We start from the raw sequence: 22,007 nt of genomic DNA, 5'->3' as shown, positions 1-22,007 counted from the left end.
AGAAGATGGAGCCAGGCTCTTCACAGTAGTGCATGGCAGGAGTATGAAACACAACAGACCTAAGTTGAAACTAGAGAAATTCAAACTAGATATAAAAGGAAAAGCTTCTTCACCATGAGGAGAATCATGCAGTGGAATAGGGACGCCAAAGACATTGCTTAGTCTCCATCCTTAACGCTTTACAGGAATGGACTGGATAAAGCCTTGAACAACCTAGTCTCACCTCATAGCTGACCCTACTTTGAGCACAAGGTTTCATTAGAGACCTCCTAAGATCCCCTCCATCCTGAACCTCTCTTACTATTCTGTGTTCAATACAGCATGTAGCAATAGGTTTAACTTACAACAAGAAGATTATAGCAAGGGTACATACTAGGGAAAAAAAAAAAAAAAAAAAAAAAAACACAAACACGTAGACAGTAAGAATCGCAAAGCTCTGATATACACCTTCAGGGACAGCAGAGTCACCAACATTGGAGGATTTCTGAAGGCTGATAAAAATGAAATAGATATTATACAGGTATAAGAGATCCTATTGAGATCCCTTCAAGTCCTACTTCCCCTTGACAGCAATAAAAATCTATCTCTTCTCCTTTGATGCCATCAACTCCTTGGCAAAATTAGTTTTTCTTCCTTATATTTATATGGCTGCTATTAATTTCTGAGGAACAGCTTTCACCAGTTCCTTCAAGAAAATTAAGAATTATGACACCTATCTTTTCTCTTGCTATCTTTCCTCCTTCACTTTACTAATCAAATCTAGTATTAAACATACACTTCACTCTTCCAACTGTTGCAAGATACTAAGGAATAAATTGTACATCTCAGTTAACTTCTCCTACCTATTTTCCTAACTACCCAAATGCCTGTGCATGTATATATTTGCCTTTCATAATATAAGCCTTGCTCTAGGCAGAACATACTGATGTTATTGAATGCTCAGTGGAAAAGATGAAACTCAAACTGAGGGACAGGTATTGTAAAGGTTAAAAAAACCCAAACAAACGTTAGGCTGAAAGCTGTAAACGAAAAAGTGCATGGCATGCTGCTTTCACCAGTAGTCAAGTTCTCTTACCAACTTGCAGAAAAGCAAAGCAGACTATCTAAACCATCTTCAGCACTGAAGGGTTTAATCAGCATTAAATGTAAGATAAAGTTAACAAAAGCTGAGCATTTAATGTTGGCCAACTCTATCTGTAACTAATTCTTCATCAAAATGCTACTCTGCTACACGTCCTGTAGCCAACTGCAGCCTACCTGCACCTTTGGAAGAAAAAAAGAGAGGGCATTTACAGTGGATTTATCATGAAAGAAATCACCGAACAAAGTTCACAACTAAAGCTTCACCTAACTTCCTTCTGGTCCCCCCACTTCTCCATGATCTAAAATACTGCCTCTAAAGCATATTCTTTCCTTAACCATCTTGGTTTTGAATCTTACTAATATTTGTTATACTTAAGAAACACAGACAGCAGGTATGACATCTTAGAGACGTGGGGGAAAAAAAAGGCAGCTTGGCATCCAGGTCATAAAGAATACTCCTTGCTTAGATTTTTGCCACAACAGCACTCTATAAGCAACTTAGTATGATACAGAAAATTAATGGATCCATAAGTAAAATTTATTTTACCTTTTTTTAACACAAATTCCATCATTGCTTTCACAAAAATACAACATATTTTTCACACTTACAGTATATGGAGTACAGAACGGGTAGAGGGGATTAAAGCTGTTGTTTCCCTATTATGTATGAGGAATTAAGACAGAAAATGAACACTGGCCTTTTTACACAAAAGTAGCACATTTCCCTGCCCTGAAAAAGGTTTGCAACACATGGCAGACAACATGCCAAGAACAGCACGTTAATTCTCTAGTCTCCAGCGACGTGGCAAATAGTCCCTGCTTACATAATTGCACTCCTCTAGTAAGAGGAGTTTTGCCTACATTAGTGTATATGCGAGTGCTTTTTGTTTTGGAATTATACAGCATTTTCAAAAATAGGTCACTGGAAACTGAGAATATTGCAGAAATTATTTGCTGGTCTCTGGAGAAGGTAGAGTCTGCAGTACTCTTTCTCTATTAACAAGCCAATTTATCAAGTAGCATATGCCACCTCTTAAGGATACTTTAAACTAGATATGCGGGTAGGGGCAGCAGTTACAGGTAAGAGATGGGACTTGTTCTGGAATATTTACCACACAAACAGCAGCAGCGCTACTATACAGCAGAACTGCTATTACAGAAGTGTTGCACCTAGGCAATATATTCACACTAGGCAATCAACATTTAACAGGTGTCAAGTTTATGTCAAGATTTGTCACAATAAAAGAAAGCTACAGAAACCATGTTTTCTTCTTCAGGCTTATCCTCAGTTGCCCTCATTCTATGACTGACTTTAGTATGAAGGAACTAGATTAACTTTCAAATTTTTATTAATATTCATTAAATATCAGACCAAAACTCTAAAATACATTTTCTAGTCACAAAATAGTCTATTTAGCAAAGAGTAACTTCATTACAATATCTTGCCCATCTGCAGAAATGCTATTTTTACAAGTGAAAACAGTTTACAGTCTACATATACTTAACCACTGTTGTCTTTGCTGATATTGAGGATATGGTCACGCAACTACACGCAATTGAGTTGCCATAATGGAATAAGCTACTGACTATCGGTTCAGCTGTGGTAACGGACTATGAAACTACTCTTAGCCTCTCTCAATTCTGAGATATCAGTTTTAATCAACACTGACAGAAAGCTGTTTATTAGCATTTTTTGTTTATAAAGATCAAAGAGCTCCTTTACCCCACAACTTGCAGAGTTGTTCTGACCCACCAGCGAAATTCAGCTACCAAGACGGGATGTGGCAACTACATTGTTCTGGATGAGCAACACCAGACAGAAAAAAACGGGGGGGGGGGGGGGGGGGGGGGGGGCAGAAGAACAACTGCTTCAAGACAGCAAGTGAACTGCAATTTCTCCAACTGCAACCATGCAAGCAAATTAAGTAGGTTCTCATTCTCAAATCTAGCACTCTTATTTAAAACATGCCACAAGAAATCAGGGATCTCAGTCAAAAAATGGCACCTTAACAGTAACTTAAGCCAAAAGATCAACCCTACATAATTGATTCAGCTCCCATTCAAAAAGAAGGAAACCTCCAGTGCCAAGGTTTGCAGCAAAGTATAGATGGATGCTCCACTATTAGATCAAATTTCAGCAGAGATCAAGTGAACTGTAGACTGTAGATAACCCTTTCAGTTACTGTAGATTCTCAAAACTTCCATCTCTAGTTGATCATAGTATTTTATAAGTAGGTCTATCATACATTTGGATTTCTGAGTACAAAACCAAGAATTCAGCCACTTGTGATTTCTGAACCTTACAATGATCAACCAGATGAGTCTATACAAGACTATGGACATCAGCAGATACGGGATAAAAGCATGATGCATACTGTAGACATGCTACAAGTTATTCTACCCACGTACTTTAACTCTGAATGATTGAGATTTGGAAAATACATACAGATGAACACCATTTCTGCAACAGGTCCAAATCATCCACTCTATGTATGTACAGCTTATGTACTTTACAAACAAGATGTTTAAAATCCCAGTTGCACCACACATGCTGACCAAGTGCAACACACCATAGGTATGCATACTTCTTTTATAGCAACTTTCGCTACAGTTACTTTAGTATTTTAAAGGCTTTCTTGTACCGGAGAACCCAAAACTGAACACAGTGCTCCAAATATAGCCTCAAATATATCAGGCAGGATGATAATAATTTTATTTGATTTGCCTACTGCATTCTTACTAATGCAGCCCAGTATTCAGTTAGCTTTTACTGTTGCAGGGGTGCATTGCTGACTCATCAACTGTTGGGTGGTTTTTTTTCCAGTAGGACCTCTGCTTTCTTTTCTTCAAAGCCATTTCATAGAATGACTGAGGTTGGAAAGGACCTTTAGAGCTCATTTGGTCTAATGCCCCTGTTCAAGCAGTGTCACGTAAAGCCAGCTGCCCAGGACAATGTCCAGATGGCTTTTGAATATCTCTGAGGACAGAGGTTCTACAACCTCTCTGGGCCACTTATGCCAGTGCTTGGTAATGCTCACAGTGAAAAAGTGTTTCCTGATGTTCAGACAAAACCTCCTGTTGTATCAGTTTGTGCCCACTGCTTCTTGTCCTGTCACTGCGCATCACTGAAAAGAGATTGACTCCATCTTCTTTGCACCCTTCCCCAGATAAGCCTTCTCTTCTCCAGGTTGAGAATCCAGATTTCTCAGCCTTTCCTCATAGCAGAGATGTTCCAGTCCATTACTCAGCTTTATGGCCCTTCGCTGGACACTTGACAGTTGACTTCCAGCCTACATAAGGTTACTCTGTTCCAGGTACAGGGGACTTGGCATTTGTCTTCAGTGTACTTCACAAGTTTTCTGTTGGTCCACTCCTTCAGCTGGTCATAGTCTCTCTCAATAACAGTTCTACTCTCCAGCACAATGACCATTTCTCCCCAGTCTGGTGCCATTTGCAAACTTACAAATAATGTTTTGTTCCATTTTTCAAAGAATTAACAAAAAGACACAACTCCAGTACCAGCCCCTAAGGAATATAACTATAACCAGGCACCAATCAGACATTCAGCCATGGGCCATCTTTAAGTCCAGCTGTCCATTCAGGTTTTCAGTCACGTTAAGACCCACCCATTCAGTCTGTTATCTTTACATTTTCTCTGTAATAATACTGTGGAAGATAATGTCAAAGGCCTTGCTTTAGTCAAAGTAAATAACATCCATTGCTCTCCTCTCCACAGAGACAATCATCTGACAACAGAAGGCAATCAAGTTGGTTGGGCACAATTTACCCTTGCTAATTCCATGCTAGCTCTTCCCAATTACTTTCTTGCTGCTTTGCTGCCCATTCACAGGAATTTTTATACATACTTTAAAAAAAACTTTCTTCTAAAAAGCTACAGATGTTCAACATGAAATAAGCTCCTGCCTAGAAATAAACTGAAAGCAGTGCCTTTCTGAACTATTGATGCTGTTTCATGAATAGAGGAAAATGAAGATAGTTTTATGTGTCTTTAACAGGTGCTGTTAAAAAGCTAGCAGAAGAGTGTGTTACAAACCAGCTTTGATGGTAAGAAGCCTATTACAGACACTGGCAACACATGCCAACAATGGGAGACAGAATAGCCATTAGTTCATTAAAAAAAATTAGGGTTACAATGAGGGCTGGGGGAGGATTAAAGGAGAAGAGATTAGATGTAGGGGGTTTTCTTGATAATTCGTTTGGAATGATCAAAAATCAAACTTTTGTAACTTTAAACTTGCTGATACCAACTTTTTCACTACTTTGGGGCATTGCTATTAACTTTTTGACCTGCTATTGCTGATAAGAAACTTCTAAGTTTATCACCAAATTCAATACAGAAAAAGTTAATAGCCTTTTATTTCTTTCATTGAGTTTACTTTGGGCATATGGCAACAATTTGTGATTAATCAAATTCCCTCTGTCACAGAAGCCACTTTCTCCTGTTGCTTGGTAGATCTTTAACAGGACAGCACAACATTTTTTATTAAAAAATAAGAAAAGGCTATAAAACAGATGCAACAGCTAAAACATTCAGACGTATTTTGAAAGTGAAAAAATGTTAAATAGACAAGTTTGGGTTTATCCCTTTAACTAATAAATCCTAATCTCCTTAATTAGCCATTCCTGTGCTGTACTTACTAGTACAAAGTTTCTGTCCAACAAAAGTTTTAGGATTCCTCATTCCTATTGCTTGAAATATTGGGAGGAAAAAATAAGTGTGTTTGTTTTCTTTTCAGACAAATACAACAATACATAATAAAACATGTTATGGCTATTGTTCTTGTTACAAACTCCAAATTAAAGAACTGAGTACATTCTAGGATCACTCACGTTAAGAAATTTGGCATATAGTACATCCTCCTAAATCATATCATAACCCAAGATACTGTTATAATCTTTAGCTCTTACTTAATCCTTCACTTTAAGTTGCTTAGTTAGCCTCAAGATAAAATTAATTCTCATTGGTAGAAGTTCTGCAAAAATATTTAGCTACCTAGTTGCCTCCTTTTGTTTGCCCTCTTATAACCCCAGTTGCATGTATGAGTTTAACGGTGTAGGATTGCTCTTAATTTCCTCCTTCTACTTTTTCCCCCCAGGGGGCATCTGTTCTAAAGCAGCCACTCTATCTACCATGTGGATATCCAAATAGACTTTACTCTTTACTGTGAGTGCTTTTCTTAACTCAGGACACAAAGCACCGAAAACATACATATTTTCTTGAGAGTTACACAGATCTACAAATGCACTCTTGCATTGCTTTTTAAGTCAACTCTAAAAAACTAACCACACACCAAAATTAGACTTGCATGTGAATATAAATTACGTTTAGCCTAAGCAGAGATTCAACATTTTTGAGATTTAAAAAAAAAAAAAAACAACCTGTAAGATACATATAATTTTAAGAAAAATGTTTCAGTGAATTTTATATAACTACTATAGATACAATTATTAGTAGCAGTTATACTGTACCTGAGCTCCATAAATATATTTATCCAGCATTTTGCCTCCTATCGTTTGTCCCCCTACATCCCACACTTGAAGAGTAACATTCAGATTTCCTGGGAAAAAGAAATGATACAGATATAGTGTAACCTGGAAAGTTTAGATCCTAATAAAATTAAAGATATATTATCACAGCAGGTAATACAGCTCTAGCTTATCAATAACAATAGCTTTTTACCAGTATTCAATAAATAGTAACTAAATTTCAACACAAAGATGAACGTATTATTTGGAAAAAAGTCACTTGTGTCCAGTTAAGTCATTAAGATGCAGTAAAACTATAGCTAGATATCAACATGCTGAATATTAAAAGAATTGGAATCATATAAAGTATAACATTCTGACCAGAAATTATATAAGATATTGCACCAGAGAAATATGTAAAACTTGGACAAAGCTCTATAGCACAGTACTTTAAATTGAAAGGCAACACAATAAATGTCAATTTGACCACATTATTTCATACCGTATCATACACACCCCTACAAATTTTCTTTACAAATCTCGAAGCAGAGAAAAACTTCACACTAATTGCATTTTGGTAGTGATGCTCTTAGTACTATAAAGAATTATATAGTTCACAGATTAAAAAATGGAAATACTGACACACATACAAGTTGAGATGCAAAGCATGATTACTTCCTCCAGGCACCACCCCAAAGCAGACAACTAAATTGGACACAATCTGCATAACTTCATCTTCAAAGAATCTACATCAAGAAAACATCTTCCTTTCTACTCTAAACAGTCAAGCTATGTTGAAACTGTTAACAGGTTTTAAAAAACAAAGTAACAAGAAATCAGTCTAAATACATACTCTGCCAGCTAACAACTCAAACTCACAGCCTAAACATACACACAACAAAGTTTGTCACCACATGCATACAAACATATTAATAGGATTTGGCTCATTTTGCATGGAGAGAACTGTTTTCAAAATTGTATGACTACCTGGAAGCACCAAACTCTAATACACTAAGGGCTGATGACGAATTTTCTAATCTACATACAACTCACATGACTTACATGTTAATAACAATTCTACGTACTCACAAATAATTATAACTGCCTGTTAATTTTATTCCTGGATTTAGGGAAAAAAATGCAACATATTCCATATCACAATATTTGAGTGAAAAAGAACACATTATTTTGAGTTGCTAAGAAAGATACACTCTTAATTCAACTATTTTATGTTATTAACAACCTTATTTTACAGAATGTGATCTATTCTGCCATCAATTTATAACTAACACACATTGGTTATGCAAGGAAGTGTGCTCTGTGGAAATATATCCCAGCACTAGGTGAATATAAACAGCAAGTTAGAACTATATAGCTGAATACACTACTTGTGATATTAAATATACCACATTATATTTTTATGATGAATCTTGCTTTAATCTAGTTAAAAGTGCAGATTTCCTAAACTGCTACTTTGGTCTCAAATATATAGAGATGAATGCAAGACAACCTATTCACAGTACCTTTAAGCTACACTGAGTTTTATCTGATACTTAAGATAAAGAATTTCTACATGGAGCTTAGTAGATACATCATAAACACTCCAGTTTGATAAAGGCAACCTTTCATAGAATAAAAATCTTACTTGCTTTGACAGTGTATGTATTATATATTAATTACTTCTAAAGCTTAGCACATAAGTGACTGCAAATAATGCAGGAAAGCCTTCCATAAAGCATCTGGCATGGATAAACTGGTGAATCCGCAGTCTGAAATGACTATGCATCCTTAGTGGGTAAACAAACTAAACATGCACAAAAGCTCACTGTGCTGCAGTATTCTACCCTTAATTTGGTTGTATGTATTCTACTGGAAATTTATTATGTCATTCATGCCAGCTACTTGGAAAAAAAGCTTTATAAATATTCTCGCTTTATAAATACTATCACTTTCAAACTCAACAATTTTTAGATGCCTAATTTTGTGTTCAAATGGTTTAGGAAGTTTCTAACTTCCATCTGCTCTTAAGAGCAGCAATCATGCACAGCATACCGGGCTTAGTATCTGGATAACTCCATGAAATTATCTGAGAAACTTTCATGCAGGAAGTTAAATTAAATTGTGTAACAGTGACTGTTCAACTTAAAAATCTACCATTACGAATAATTTACTTCACTAACAACAGAAACAAGAAATTGGGAAAAAAGGGTTGCAATGTTCATTTAAGGTGACATGGTTGTTAATTAAGACTTCGCTAACTACTGAAATCCATGCTGATCCTCTCCAGTGCAAAATGTTTCATTTTCCCTTTTGTCCAGTTGGGTCCTGTAATATCTGCTTTGTGCTCAAATTGATTTTGGGAGAGAAAGAAGGATGTTAGGATTATTCTGACAGGAGGAAAAACTCTGGACAATTTCCCTAGCAAATATATAATTAACAACTGTGATATTACCACATAAAGTTTTCTGCGAAAAAATTGGAATCTATTTTTCCACAGTTTTAAGAGGAACACAGAAACTGGAGAATGACAACATAATAATAAGACAGTTCTTAGAAATAAGGTTAACATACACAATTCTGAAGAATGGCATAAAAATAATAAGTAATATATTGATAAGGAACAAGAAAACACTAGCGCTCTGTAGAATACTAGCACGTTCCTCTGTAGAAAATGCACACAAGTGTGAAGTTAAAATAACTGAGGCAACACAGTGGAAGTACCTAGACAGTTTCTAGTATGAACTGAAGCCACTGGGCTGACTCAGTAGTGATCCTGCAGAAGTATACTTGGTGCACTGGTTAACCTTACTTCAAGTGCTGCACAGTCAAGATGGAACTAAAAACACAAGTCTGCTCACTTTTTGCACTGACAAAAGAATTTTAACAGAAGAATCCCGTTTATTGAACTGAACCCACAGCCTTCCTAAAAGTATTCAACTGTGGCTCTTAAGAATCTCTATCAGCAGACCCTCTGACTAACAGATACACTATTTAAACAGTAAAATCTACACCGTGTTTGCATCCAGACTATACAAGATACTGCATCAACAAATATACTGAAACTGATTTGCATTTGAAAAACATATTTTGAACAAGCTGCATGAAGAGAATTTGTTAACAGTGGAACACTAAAAGTTACATTGTTCAAAATTAGTCAAAGGATTTATGATTTGTATTAAACCATATGGTATTACCATGTAAAATATTTACTTCACTGCAAAACTGCACCAGTTACTAAAACAACTGGAGAAAAACACTAGTATTATTTTTAAAAAGAAAAAAACCCAGAAAAAACAGTATTTTATTTTACAAGCTAAAATGCATTTCTAATGCAGCCTAATGTAAACTTCTGTACAATTTGAGAAATCAGTAATTTTAACTTCTGGAATCTTTGCTGATATTTAAAGAAGGAGAAAAAAATTGAACTACTGAACCATAGTTATTTGTCAGTTCCCCTACTAAAGAAAAGAAATTGAGACTTTTTTTTCCTACTGATACACACATAATTTCTGTGCAGCGGTATGAATTAACTTTTCAAGTAAACACAGCAGCTCTGCAAACCCAGAACTAATCAAGAAATTAGAAAAATCCGCTTCCTTAAGTAATGCTTCCCACTCCAGTATTTAGAAATTTTACTCCCTCCCTCTTCCTTCCCTCTCACTCCCCACCACCAGTTCAGCTTACCTATAAAACAGAGAAATCCATTTACCTAAACACATAGGCAAAAATATGATAGCCTACCAAAAATGCTTCTTCCTGAATATGAATATATTCCATGAAAGTTATTACTTTTTTAATGATAAATGAGGAAAATAGATGTGCAGACAGTGTTGCTGGTTTGGTGCTGTTTTCATCTACTTTCTGATTTTATTACAAAATAAACTAGAAAAAAAGTAAAACTTGAATGAATCAATAGTTGATATTTTTCCAAATTTTCTACACAACAAGGATATTTAGAATCCCAGTAATGTACTACTAGCTTCTGTATGCTTAACAGCTGGAAAAAAACTTGCAAAATACAAGTTCTCAGCATGCACACTGCATGATTTGTGTACACATTCCACTTGCAAGTACTGCTGCTAAGTATTATGTACACTGGTATTTTTAGAGGCATAACCAGGACAATAACAAATTTCTCTGTTGATTTTAAGGATAAATAAGCACTGAAATTTGGTACTTTATCACTCACCAGATACTAAAAAAGTACAGCAATGGCCAAACCAAAATAGTGAATGCAGGAATAGTCTGAAAATATTATTCTGTTTCACTTAAGAAAATATATAAACATAATCAAGAAATTATTGGCAATATAATTTTAACAAAATAAGTTTAAGAACTGTATATATTTTCTTAGAACTTCAGGTTATAGCTAAAATGTTTCATTTCTGGATTTGCTTCCCATTCCGCTCTCCGCAAGGAAAAAAAGACAGAATTACCCAATTTGCATCAACTTCATCAAATCTCACAACTTTTAATAATTACCTATACTTTTTCTAACTTCTTCTCATTTGTGAAGCCAGAAGAAAATGCATTTAATGAAAAACTTTCATACTTAGAGCAGCCACAAATCAGTGAAAAGACTTATTTCAAACCCCCAATTGTTCAGAGACAAATTTCTACCAGCAACTATTCTGTTTTAATTATTTCTTTGCATTTTCCATGCAGTGTGCTACAACTGGCATCTAAATAGTTTCTTTGCCGTCGTGAAGTGAAACATCTTGAATGCTCAAACTGTATTTTTATGAGTGCCGAGGGACCCTAAATTTTAGTGGTCTATTAAATGCCAGCAATTTCATGCTGCCTTGCATAAAACAGCATTCACATATTAGAGCACTGCAATTCCATAGCTGCATTATGCTTCTCTCACACAACTCAAATATAAGTTGTATATTTCATTTAAAAATATATATATATGTTTCTTTCAAAACACATATACTTTTTCAATGAGTATTTTTAAAGTTCCAGTTCATTGTTGTATGTTACACTAGCCACATGGACAGCAAGTACACTCAAATAAAGCTAATAAAAATCATTAATATAGATAACATTCCTTTTATTTGAATCCAGTGTTCTACTTTAAGATCTATGTTGTAAATGCATAACCTTTTGTCACCTGGCAAGAACATACTAACAACTTTTTCTCTGAATAAGCTATTTTGCCATAAAAAGCACTGCACTAAGCTTATTTAGTACACGTTACTTTGAAGAATCTGTTTGTGCAAGTCTTACTCTGCCCAACCTTTCAGTGTTAGTTTTTATTCTCTTACCTGGCAATACTATCCTTTTCAAGAAGAAGTCCAGTCCTATGGTTTGTTTGTACTGTTTTCCAAACGTTTCTTGAGCAAAACGTGTAGCTAAGGACGTCTGAAACAGAACAATATCAAATTAAATTGTCATTTTAAACAGCAAAAATCTTGATGTCAAACCAGAAGCATGAAATACAGTCAAGCACTTTTTACATCAATGCATGGTAACAGCGTTCATGGATTTGGATTGACAAGCATTCCAGCCAGCTTCAACACAGTAAGAGGAGGTGGCAAAGGCTACTGATTTATGCACAAAGCAGCAAGGTGCATATTTTCTTTGTATTTCAAAGGTACTGTGACAGTCATATTACAAAATACTACACAAAACTGAATGAGGTATCATTAGTATGCTCAAACAGACACAAATCTAAAGTGACAGTATCCATACATGAAGAGCTTGTTATTTTTAAAAAACATTCATTTGCAAAAAGGCTCCTTCTCTGGTACAGAACACCTTGATCCCAGATGAACTTTCTGGGAGGGAACAGAAATCTGCATCATGCAGAGTCCCACAGGGGCTCCAAAGTATGTCAGAAATACATCAGAATTTCAGGATCACATGAAATCTAAGATATGAAAAGTACTTTCTTGGACACAGGAAAAACTAAATTCATGTTAAGAACACACATTTGCAGAATCATTCCTTTAAGGGGAACTTTGGAAACTTATTTCTTCAATTTATATTTGTGGATTTATGAAAGTAGAACAATACACTGTTGACATAATAATCAGCTTTTACTACATACTACTAAAAGGATACACAACTAACCTACACAATGTATTGGAGCAAGGCATTTAGTTCTTTCACCAGCAATTTAACTTCTCTAAGTAGGCGGGTAAAAAAAAGGAAAGAAAAAAAGGCGTCCCACAATCTAAAGTTTAAAGCCAAAAAAAAAAGGGATGGGGGGGCAGGGAAGGGGGAAGAGAGGTGCAATTCTAAAGCATACAAAGGTTTGTATTGTGGAGAAAATTAAATACTATATTAAAAATGAATGACACAGATACAATACATCCTATATCAAATCAGTGGCATACACTTAAAAATCTCATGTTGACATGATGTGAAATTATAAAAACAAAGTAATTGCAGAAAAAAAAAATCTAAATATGCATTTATATAAACAGGGGAAAGAAATCCTAACATCCCAAAAAAAACCACACTGTCAGAGAAAACTCAAAATGGGCAAGAAGGAATTTTTTTTGTCAGCTTTCCATTCACCAAGATCCAAAGAGATAAGTCACATAAATTTTTATTAAAAATTATTGTTGGAGCACATTTAGTTCAAAATGCAATAGCAAAATAATGCCAATAGTTCTGAAAAATTAGAATAGGCAAGTTCTATTAATAGAACAGTTATAACACAGATCTAAATTATACTGATAATGTCAAATGTACACAGGAAGAAATTGTAACTTTTTTTTTGCATGAAAACACGATCACCAGAGCTCCAGCATTAAAGCTCTAGTACGAATAGGCAAACATTTATTCAACTATTAAATTATCTGTTAAGTAAATAACATAACATTTACTGTTTTCTTGTTTCTATCTCACATTTATATTCCTACCATTGTCATATATATATATGTATTTAAAAAAATATATTTTGATATGAGAAGATATGTTTAGGAAGTAATGCAAAAAATCAATTAAAGATTATGGCAACATTTTCATTTACTTCACTGAACTCAAACCCCAAGAGGATTAAAAAAAAATAAATAAATAGAGAAAAAAAAGCAAGTAAACTAGAAATAGCATGAGTATGCTTATATATTTAGATCACTGTGGAGAGGGTGAAGACCACAGAGGATGAATCGTGAGAAGATTCTTCTGCCTACAGCTATGTGACAGTAATACTAACAACATGCACAAAATAAAATTCAATACAGATTTAGACTGTAGCCCTGAAAAAGTCAGTAGAACTGATTCTTTTAATCAGTAGTTAGCATGTCAAGATTACAAAGACATTATTTTTAATCCATCATGATCTTAAAAATGTAGATAAGAATAAAAGCATTGCAGGAGTATACCAGTCTTCTTGAAATTATCCTTTTCAGAAAAGTAACCAGTACCCAGAGTACAGATTAAAATGTCATCTGACTATATCATGGAATTCTACGTTCTCCAACACACTAATTTAGATCCCCATTAAATAAGCAACCACTCCCTTCTTGTTTTAAGGGCTCAGTAAATGTTAGCTTTATCACTCTGTGACACTCAATATTCCCTGAGGGCTTCTAGGGGTGTTAGTAAAAACAAACAACATACATTCAATTAACAGCCAACCAATAAGAGCAGCAAGTAATCAACAGCATGGCAAAGTTCTATTAAACAGTTTTCCTCTGCTCTTGAATGCAAAGGAATTTATAGCAGAAAATCATTGACTAACTCCTTTTTAATTTTTTTTTTTTCTAATAAACCTTAGAGCTCAAGGAAGGTGTTGAATTACCAGAGTAGAGTCCTCTATTTATTCACAGAACAAGTATTTGTCCACAAAATACTAAGCTAAGAGCAACAGTTCAAACTTCTCCACAACAGTAAGCAAAGAAGTTATGTCAATGCATATTCAAGTACCCCTACAATACAAATACTCCCTTTAATCCTAAAATTGTTCTCTGCCATGCTTGCCATAAAAGACTCTGCATGACAGTTTTGCCTGTAAGGATATGTTGAGTACAATCTACATAAAAAATAACTAAAGTTAAATAATGTTTCAGTAGAACTGTAGCTGTAAAGAGTAATCAGTGATCACTGACCATTTATAAAAAAATTATCATCTATCCATAAAATTTCAGCCATTAATGTAGAGATCAGAGGACAGCATGATATCAAGAAGACCTTGCTCCTTCAAATCTCTACTAAGACAAACAGGACGCCATCTTTCATAGCAAACTTTCCATGAGACCAAGTTTGGCAGGTTCACACATTTGTCTTGAATACTTCAAAGCAAACACTCACATGCTGTTCTAAATAGCAATACACTACTGAAGGTTGGCATTACAAACCCTCTCCTTTCAGACAAAAAAAATAATCTTTTGGTTCTAACATACAGCAATCAAGACAGCTATAAAAAATAGTACATAACATTTATACTATTCTATGTGCAAAATACAATGGGATATTTGGGAAGGTTCTTTTGGAAACAGATGTAATTAAACCTCACAGGTGAGGCAAGACAATTTCTTGCTTCTATTTTACAACATCAACAGTACAAACTGCTGACACGCTGTTCCTAAACACCTACATACAGAGTAAATTGAAAAAAAAATAGCAAACAGTATTTATGAAATAAATTGAAAATCAAACAGAACAAGCAATAACAGCCAGTTCTAACTGACACTGACTACTCACCAGGTCAACAGGGAAGCTTGTAGAGGAAACCCCATCAATGACAATTCTTAAGAGTAAAATCCTACAGAAGAAAGCTTTCAGAAAGCAACACCAAAGTACAGCATCTTAGTTGAAAGAAAACTAAAACCAAAATTCAATGGGATACAAGCACATAGTTCCAAAGCTATGAATTTCTATTCATATACCAACTTTACCAGCCATTTGAGAACCCACTCTCCAAAAAGCAAACATCTATCCATCCCTTCCCTCACTCCCTTCCAGAATGTCACTGCTGTTCTCCAAGAACAGCAACATTCATCCCTCAGTCATGTCCTATCCCTACTGGCAAGAATTTTAAGACAAGCAAAATGAAAAGAAATGCTAGACTAAGTAACAATGCTTTAACTAGCATAAAAACGCATTAACTGTCCAACACAAGGGAACTTCTCACTGAGAACAGTCTGGCTTTATGGGGGGACAAAATATCTTGCAAACAAAGGAAGTAGCTCTGTCATCTGAAGCTGATGTCTTTCCACCCCACTCCCAAGTACTGAATAAAGAGAAAATTACCAAGATTTTTTTACGTTAGACATGGATCTATGAAGCTACGCCAATCCGCACAGGACACTTGCAATTTTCCATTTGTAAGACTGAACAGTAACAATGTTTTTGTCAACACTGATTAAGTTTTTGAGACCATGTGCAACAACAAGATCCAAAATTGGCTCAATGCTTAAAAATCTGACATCCTAAAAAATCCTAAAGCAAGCAGGACACCACTCTGTATTCCAGCCTATGCTTCTGCTCCTGCAAATTCTCATACCAGGTCAAGCATTTGCTCTTTCATTTTCACCATCCATTGTTAAAAGAAGGAAAAGGTAGGATGTTTCTGCTACCATAGTTTAGTCTCAGCTGCAGCTGATGGCAGAAAGGCAGAACCTTGGCTGCTTTGCTCCTCCTGCATACCTATTTTTCAGTACCTCCCTTCCCATGAATAGCTCCAAGATTTGTTTCCAGAGGCCCAAAACTTTTTCAACAGTAGCAAATCAGAGTAGTTCTAGCTCAAATGAATACTGAAGTATATAACAATGCTAAGCCAACCTGTTCATAGCAAGAGTAGAAATACCTGGACCATAATGTCATTTTTTTTCAATCCATACTAGTACTGCTGGTTTATTTTAAAGGAAAAGCATTTTGGCTCAGAAAGAGTGGGTTGATTTAAAATCTAGATGCATAAGGCTGCTGTGTTGCATACATTCCTTCCTGTAATCAAAATCAAAGAGCCAACTGCTATTAATAACTGCTGTTTATTTTCATCTCATATTTTTCCTACTTCTGATTTCAGATTTTTTTCCTAGTTTGTCTAGTTCATTAAAATCATTCTCTATTATCTTCCTACTAACCAACCTTGCCTTCATCAGCTTTTCAACAATTTACTGTTCCCTTACCATCTCTTTTACCCTAATACTTATTCAGATTCTACTCTGTCTCACTCCTTTCATTGCTTCTTCCCTTTTTACTCTTCTCTTCTTACAGCTTGCTCCAGCAGTGCTTATTCCTACCCTTAAAATTTGAAGAATCCAATTATCCATTCAGCCACCACAAAACAAATGAACAGCAGCATGATACCGCTCCCTTGCCTCATGGATAGAGCAATCCCTAGTTACTGGAAATGTAAACATTACTCTTAGCTTGAACTGACACTGATTTGTTTTTAAACTGCTACCAACCCTTGCATAGAACCCGAATCACGTTTTGTCTAAACAATGAGCAAGGAAAAAGAAAACAAGTTTACACCTTCAGCCAGCTGACTCACAAGGACATTTCCCACCCCCCCACCCCCCCCCACCCCCCCACCCCACCCCCGGAGAACTGAAGACAAGGCAGCCCCAGATGGCCAAATGGGAGAAAAATGGGAGAACATAAAACTTTTTTTTCTTTTCTTGGCAGGAAGGCAAACAATAGAAAGAAGTCAAATATCAACATCTCCCACTAAACACAAGACATATTTCTAAGATATATTCCATTGTTTCCCACACGCCTCCTGTTCAAAGATCCCAGTGACAGAAGAGAAAAACCAATGTCTTGCACAGTAAATGCGAGGCTAAGTATGCAGCCATGTAAAGATCAGCTGTGAACCAGATATGAGGCAGACTATTTATATTGTTGAAGACATACAGACATACACACTTCAACAGGTAAGCAGAGCAGGTAGCCAACAAAGGAGAGGAACCTCAACAATTTCATCTTCTGAGGTGCTTCAAATAGTACTAGGTACATTTTACACTTCCATTCTATGACCCAATCACTTCTTGTATTTTTACAAGATCTTACAATAAATCTATTACTGCAAGTGTTTGCTGCTAGGCTATCAGGATGGCTGGAAGAAGCCTCTATTACAGCATCATCTAGGGGGGACAGAAGGAAAAGCAGCCCACCATAGCACAGCTGCTCCTCATGCAAGATAAACTGCACTTGAAGCACAGTATTCTTAGAGCCCGTAGGAGATCCAGTGAGTGGCAGCTCCCAAGAGAGAGGTAGGAACCAGAAGGAATATACATCAAAACTCAAGAACGCTTGAAAATCCATGTTTGGCGAGAGGTCTTGTCACAAGGTGCTAAACAGCAGTAGAGAAAGGATTCCTCAGTTTGAACTGAAAACTCCTGGGGAATGCTACCAATGAAACAGCACTTCAGCTGTCAATCCTGTGATCACATAGCTGCTTGGAATTGCCATCTACTGACTCAGATGAATACAGTACCACCTCAGACTGGGTTTAGAATCACTGGAGATAAAAACATGTTTTATTTCCTCATAGAGCTCTGCATAAGTAAGTGAGCAAAACCACGCATGAACTTTCCCTAAGAGCTTATTTCTATTAATGGCAGGCAGTACATTTAAACCACCTCTACTAATACCTCTACTTTTCATATAAACTGTGATGCTGGCAGACTTTCTGTCTCCCCACGTTTTCAAAAGTTAATGATGGAAGAAAAACTGTATTCCTTCACACACACAATAGTATTGCTCTTTTCAGGTGTATCTCACAAAAGGATTCAGGCTACATACAGCACTAGGTATGTTCATGCGTGTAAAGTACAGTGACTATTTAAATGGGTAAGAAAGCAGCCTCCCTTTTGCCTTCTTTGGTCTCTGTCAAAATTTCTCTTTTAAGAAGACAAGTATAACTTGTTTATGAAAAAGCTTTTATGAATAGTACTTAATTATGTCTATTATAGATAGGAAAAAACCGTAAAGTCACAAACAAAAAAGCAAACTGACCCTGAAGTACCTTTCCAAACTTTGAAACAGTAACTCAAACCGATGCAAACTGTTCTGTCTACCTCGGGGGGGGGGGGGGGGGTACGAGCTCTGAAACCCAAATGAGGAGAGCGTGGAGACCCATCTAAACAAGCTCCCCGGCTCCTCGCTTCGGTGGGAACCGCGAATTCCCGTGCTTGGCCCGGCCTCGGCCCCCGCCGGCACCGGCAGCACCCGCGGGCCGCTCCGGCCGCTCCAGGCACCCGCTCTGCGCGGATCAGCCGGAAACTCCGTACCAGGCAGCCCCACCGTCAGTCACGTTATTAGCCGCTCCTTTTATTAAGGCTCAAGAAAATTGGATTAAAGTCGTACACGTCTAAAGGCTGATGAAGCCTCTTCGGGTTCCGCGGGGGTGCGGACGCCCTGCCAGGGGGTTCGCTGCCGAGCACGGAGCAGGTGCGGGCGGCCCGGCAGCGCAGCTCCCCGGCGAGACGCCCGCCTCAGCCCGCCGGCCGGGCAGCGGCGGGGCCCGTCCCGGCGCTCCGCTACGCCCCCGCCCCACACGCTACGGAGAGGGAGAAGCGCAGGGCCGGGAGTGAAGGGGGAGCGGTCAGCCGGCGTCACGCCGCCGGGTATCGCGACAACGGCTGCGCGACAGACTGCAAGCCGCGGCGGGCTGCTCCCTCCTGAGCAGGAGAGCTGGCGGGAAACGCTGAGGGGGGCGGCCAGGGAACGGGATCGGGGCACCGCGGCGACGGAGAAGAGCGGGGTGCCGCCGGCGGGGGCCGGCACTGACCTTGCCAGTGGTGCCATCCCCCAGCACCACTAGCTTGAGCTGGCGGTCCGGACTCTCCTCCTCCTCCGAGTCCGACATGATCCCTACGCCCCCGGAGGGGAAGGAGAAGAGGCGGAGGGCAGCCGGGAGGGACGGGGTGCAGGAGCCAGGAGGGGAAGGGGGAAAGGAGCGAACGCCGTGCTCACGGAGCGGGCAGCGGCGCAGAGGCCGGAGCCGCCATCTTCCCCGAGCGCGCCCGCCGTCGCTATGGCCCCTACGGGACGAAACCAACGAGAGCGCGGAGAGGAGGGGGAGAGGGTAGCTCGCAGGAGGGAGTTACAGCAACGAGTCCAACCGCCGCTGCCGGCGCAAGCCGGGAGTACCCGCCGCGCCCTCACTTCCGCTGTCCCCCCAGCGGCGGGGTGAATGGTTCAGCCCGACTCGCCGCCACGCGCAGCAGCGGCATAGCCCCGGAGTGACGCCCCGCGCGGTAACTAAGGAACGTGGGGTCAGAGGTGGGGGGGGCGGGGCTGGTGGCGGCGCGGGGCGGGGCGGCCTGCGCGGGGCTCTCGCCCTGCTGCCGGCGCTGGCCGCAGGCCTCCTGGGCAGGGCAGCTGCGGCAGGCGACCGGGAGGCTTACGGGGGAGAGGAGAGGCCGGGCAATTTCCTGAGGAGGTTTCCCCTGCGAGCAGAAAACCCGCGCGCAGCCGTGCTGCCTGGCGGAGGCGGGCCGCGTCTGCCAAGGAGTTGCGTGCGTTCTCGCTACGTCCGTGGCGAGTCCCTTTCTTGGCTGGGCTTCTGCGCTGCAACAAGATGTATTAATATTTTTAAAGAAATTGCTAATACAGCAAGCAGATTGCACAGCAAGCGCTGAGCCGAGCCCAGCCTACCTTCCCCATGGCCCTGACAGCCCTTTGCCTGACTTTCCCCTAAACCCACCAGACAGGGATGCGACAGCCTTCTTATGTGATCTGCGACAAACTTTTCTACCCATGCCGGCAAGCAGTAAGAAAATTTGTTGACATAGCCCTAACTGAATTTTAAATCATTATTTTATTGTGCACAATGACCATGGAGGACAGCGTGTAAGTTCATCTTTTGCAGCAGTCTTTCACATACTTGAAAGCTGTTAGGGTGTCATCGGTCTGTCCTCTTCTGTAAACTAAACAACTCATCATTCAGTCTTTCCCCGCGGTTGTCTTTTCTGGACTTCTGATTGTTCTCCTTGCTTGCCTTTTGGCCTCCCTCCACTTTCTTGAAGTGGTGTGCCAAAAACTGGATACAGTACCTTGGTTGAGGCCTTGCTGAGCAGGGTGTAAGTATTAGTTCATGTGTCTTATATACAAGACCTCTGTTTTTATATCCCAGTATGATGTTTGGTTTTGTCACGGTATGACATTGCTGACTCATACTGTTTCTGATTTACTAAAAAACTTCTGAATCCCCTCCTGTTATCAGAACTTCAGGCACTCTGAGGTTTTATTCCTGTTCAACTGTAGTGCTTTCTGCTTGTCCCTGTTGAATTTCATCCTATATTTCAGGATACTTGCACAATCTGTCAATATAATTTTATTTATAATACTGTCCTCCAAAATGCATGCCGTCCCTTCTAGCTTGGCTGTATCTGCCACCTTAAGAATCACATTCTCTATTCCAAAGTCTCTGATAATGGTAACCAATAGTACCACAACTCAGCAAGCCCCTATTTGACATATCCTTCCCATATGACAACTGATAGCAATTCTTGGGGCGTAGTAGTTTACACAATTTGAACAAAAGAGAGACAGCTAGAACTGTTTAAAGTGTAGATGTATTTTAATGGATTCAATATCAAGCTAAGAATTTCTAAAACAACTTTATGTAATGCCTGAATAGAAATCACTGCTGTTTCAGTCTTTCAGTTTTTCTTTTTGAAAAGTATGTCAGAAATTTCCAATATTAAAAATGCACCATTTCGCTCCATCCTCAGCAGGATCAAGAAGACTCTTTATTACTCATGTGTTCAAGTGTTTGCAGAACTGAAGCCAAATGTTTTCCCAATGACATTCTGAAAAAAGGCAAAAAAAGGCAAAAAACCCCCTTAATTTCTGATGGAAAACCAGACACACATCTTTTTCACTTTCTTCATACTTCAAAACAAATTAAGCATGTTACTCATCAACTATTTTCCACTTCAAATCATCTTTTAGCCTAGTTGTACTGCAAGCTCTCTCAGCTACGATCTTCAGCAAGATCAGCTTCAGGACTCAGCTGAACAGCATTTCTTGGAAGGAAGAGCCACAGGGACAAACATGGAATTTTCCTTTATGATTTCTGACATACTGAACAGTTGTACAGTTGGCATTAGACATTTAAAAGCTCCATATCTCAAATACACGTGATCGATAAACCACTGTTGATACAACTGTTCACATTCTGCCTATCCTGCCTCAGTCACATTAAGAAAAAACACAAATTATTAATTCAAAGACTCCTGGCACTTTTAGGGAGAAACAGGGTTCTATTCAGCCTTCAAGATGAGAATTAGCAGGGTCTGGGCTGCATGTGCAAAAGCAGAATGATCAGAAAGGAAGGTTCTCTAGGTCTCCATGTATTCTCATTCAAAATATGATAAAGGAATATGTGTTATAATACACATGCCCAAACTAAGAAGAAAAATTTCTTCTTAGAATATATTCATTTTTCCTCGACAAATCACCAGAGCTTGTTAAAAGTTATCATCATGTAAATGAGTGAACAATATAGAAACAATGTTTCATCTTGAATA

At 38.4% G+C, this 22,007-nt stretch overlaps 1 protein-coding gene across 2 annotated transcripts in view; it reads right to left on the bottom strand.

The window, feature by feature from the left end:
- RAB28 (RAB28, member RAS oncogene family) overlaps positions 1 to 19,712 on the bottom strand; it is a 66,215-nt gene extending 46,503 nt beyond the window's left edge. Inside the window, exons 1-3 of one of the 2 annotated variants that reach the window (XM_056347538.1) lie at positions 19,262 to 19,712; positions 11,838 to 11,934; positions 6,574 to 6,662 (exon numbers count right to left, since the gene is read on the bottom strand). In XM_056347538.1, coding sequence (XP_056203513.1) covers positions 6,574 to 6,662; positions 11,838 to 11,934; positions 19,262 to 19,339 — 264 coding nt within the window. In that variant the 5' untranslated portion in view covers positions 19,340 to 19,712. The remainder of the gene's footprint in view (positions 1 to 6,573; positions 6,663 to 11,837; positions 11,935 to 19,261) is intronic. The other variant, XM_056347542.1, reaches the window with a different exon arrangement.
- Positions 19,713 to 22,007: the final 2,295 nt, after the last annotated feature.

Source organism: Falco biarmicus, chromosome 1, assembly GCF_023638135.1.
Source record: "Falco biarmicus isolate bFalBia1 chromosome 1, bFalBia1.pri, whole genome shotgun sequence".
NCBI lineage: Eukaryota > Metazoa > Chordata > Aves > Falconiformes > Falconidae > Falco > Falco biarmicus.
Note: the sequence above shows the minus strand (reverse complement) of the source record. Positions and strands in the feature narration are given on the sequence as shown.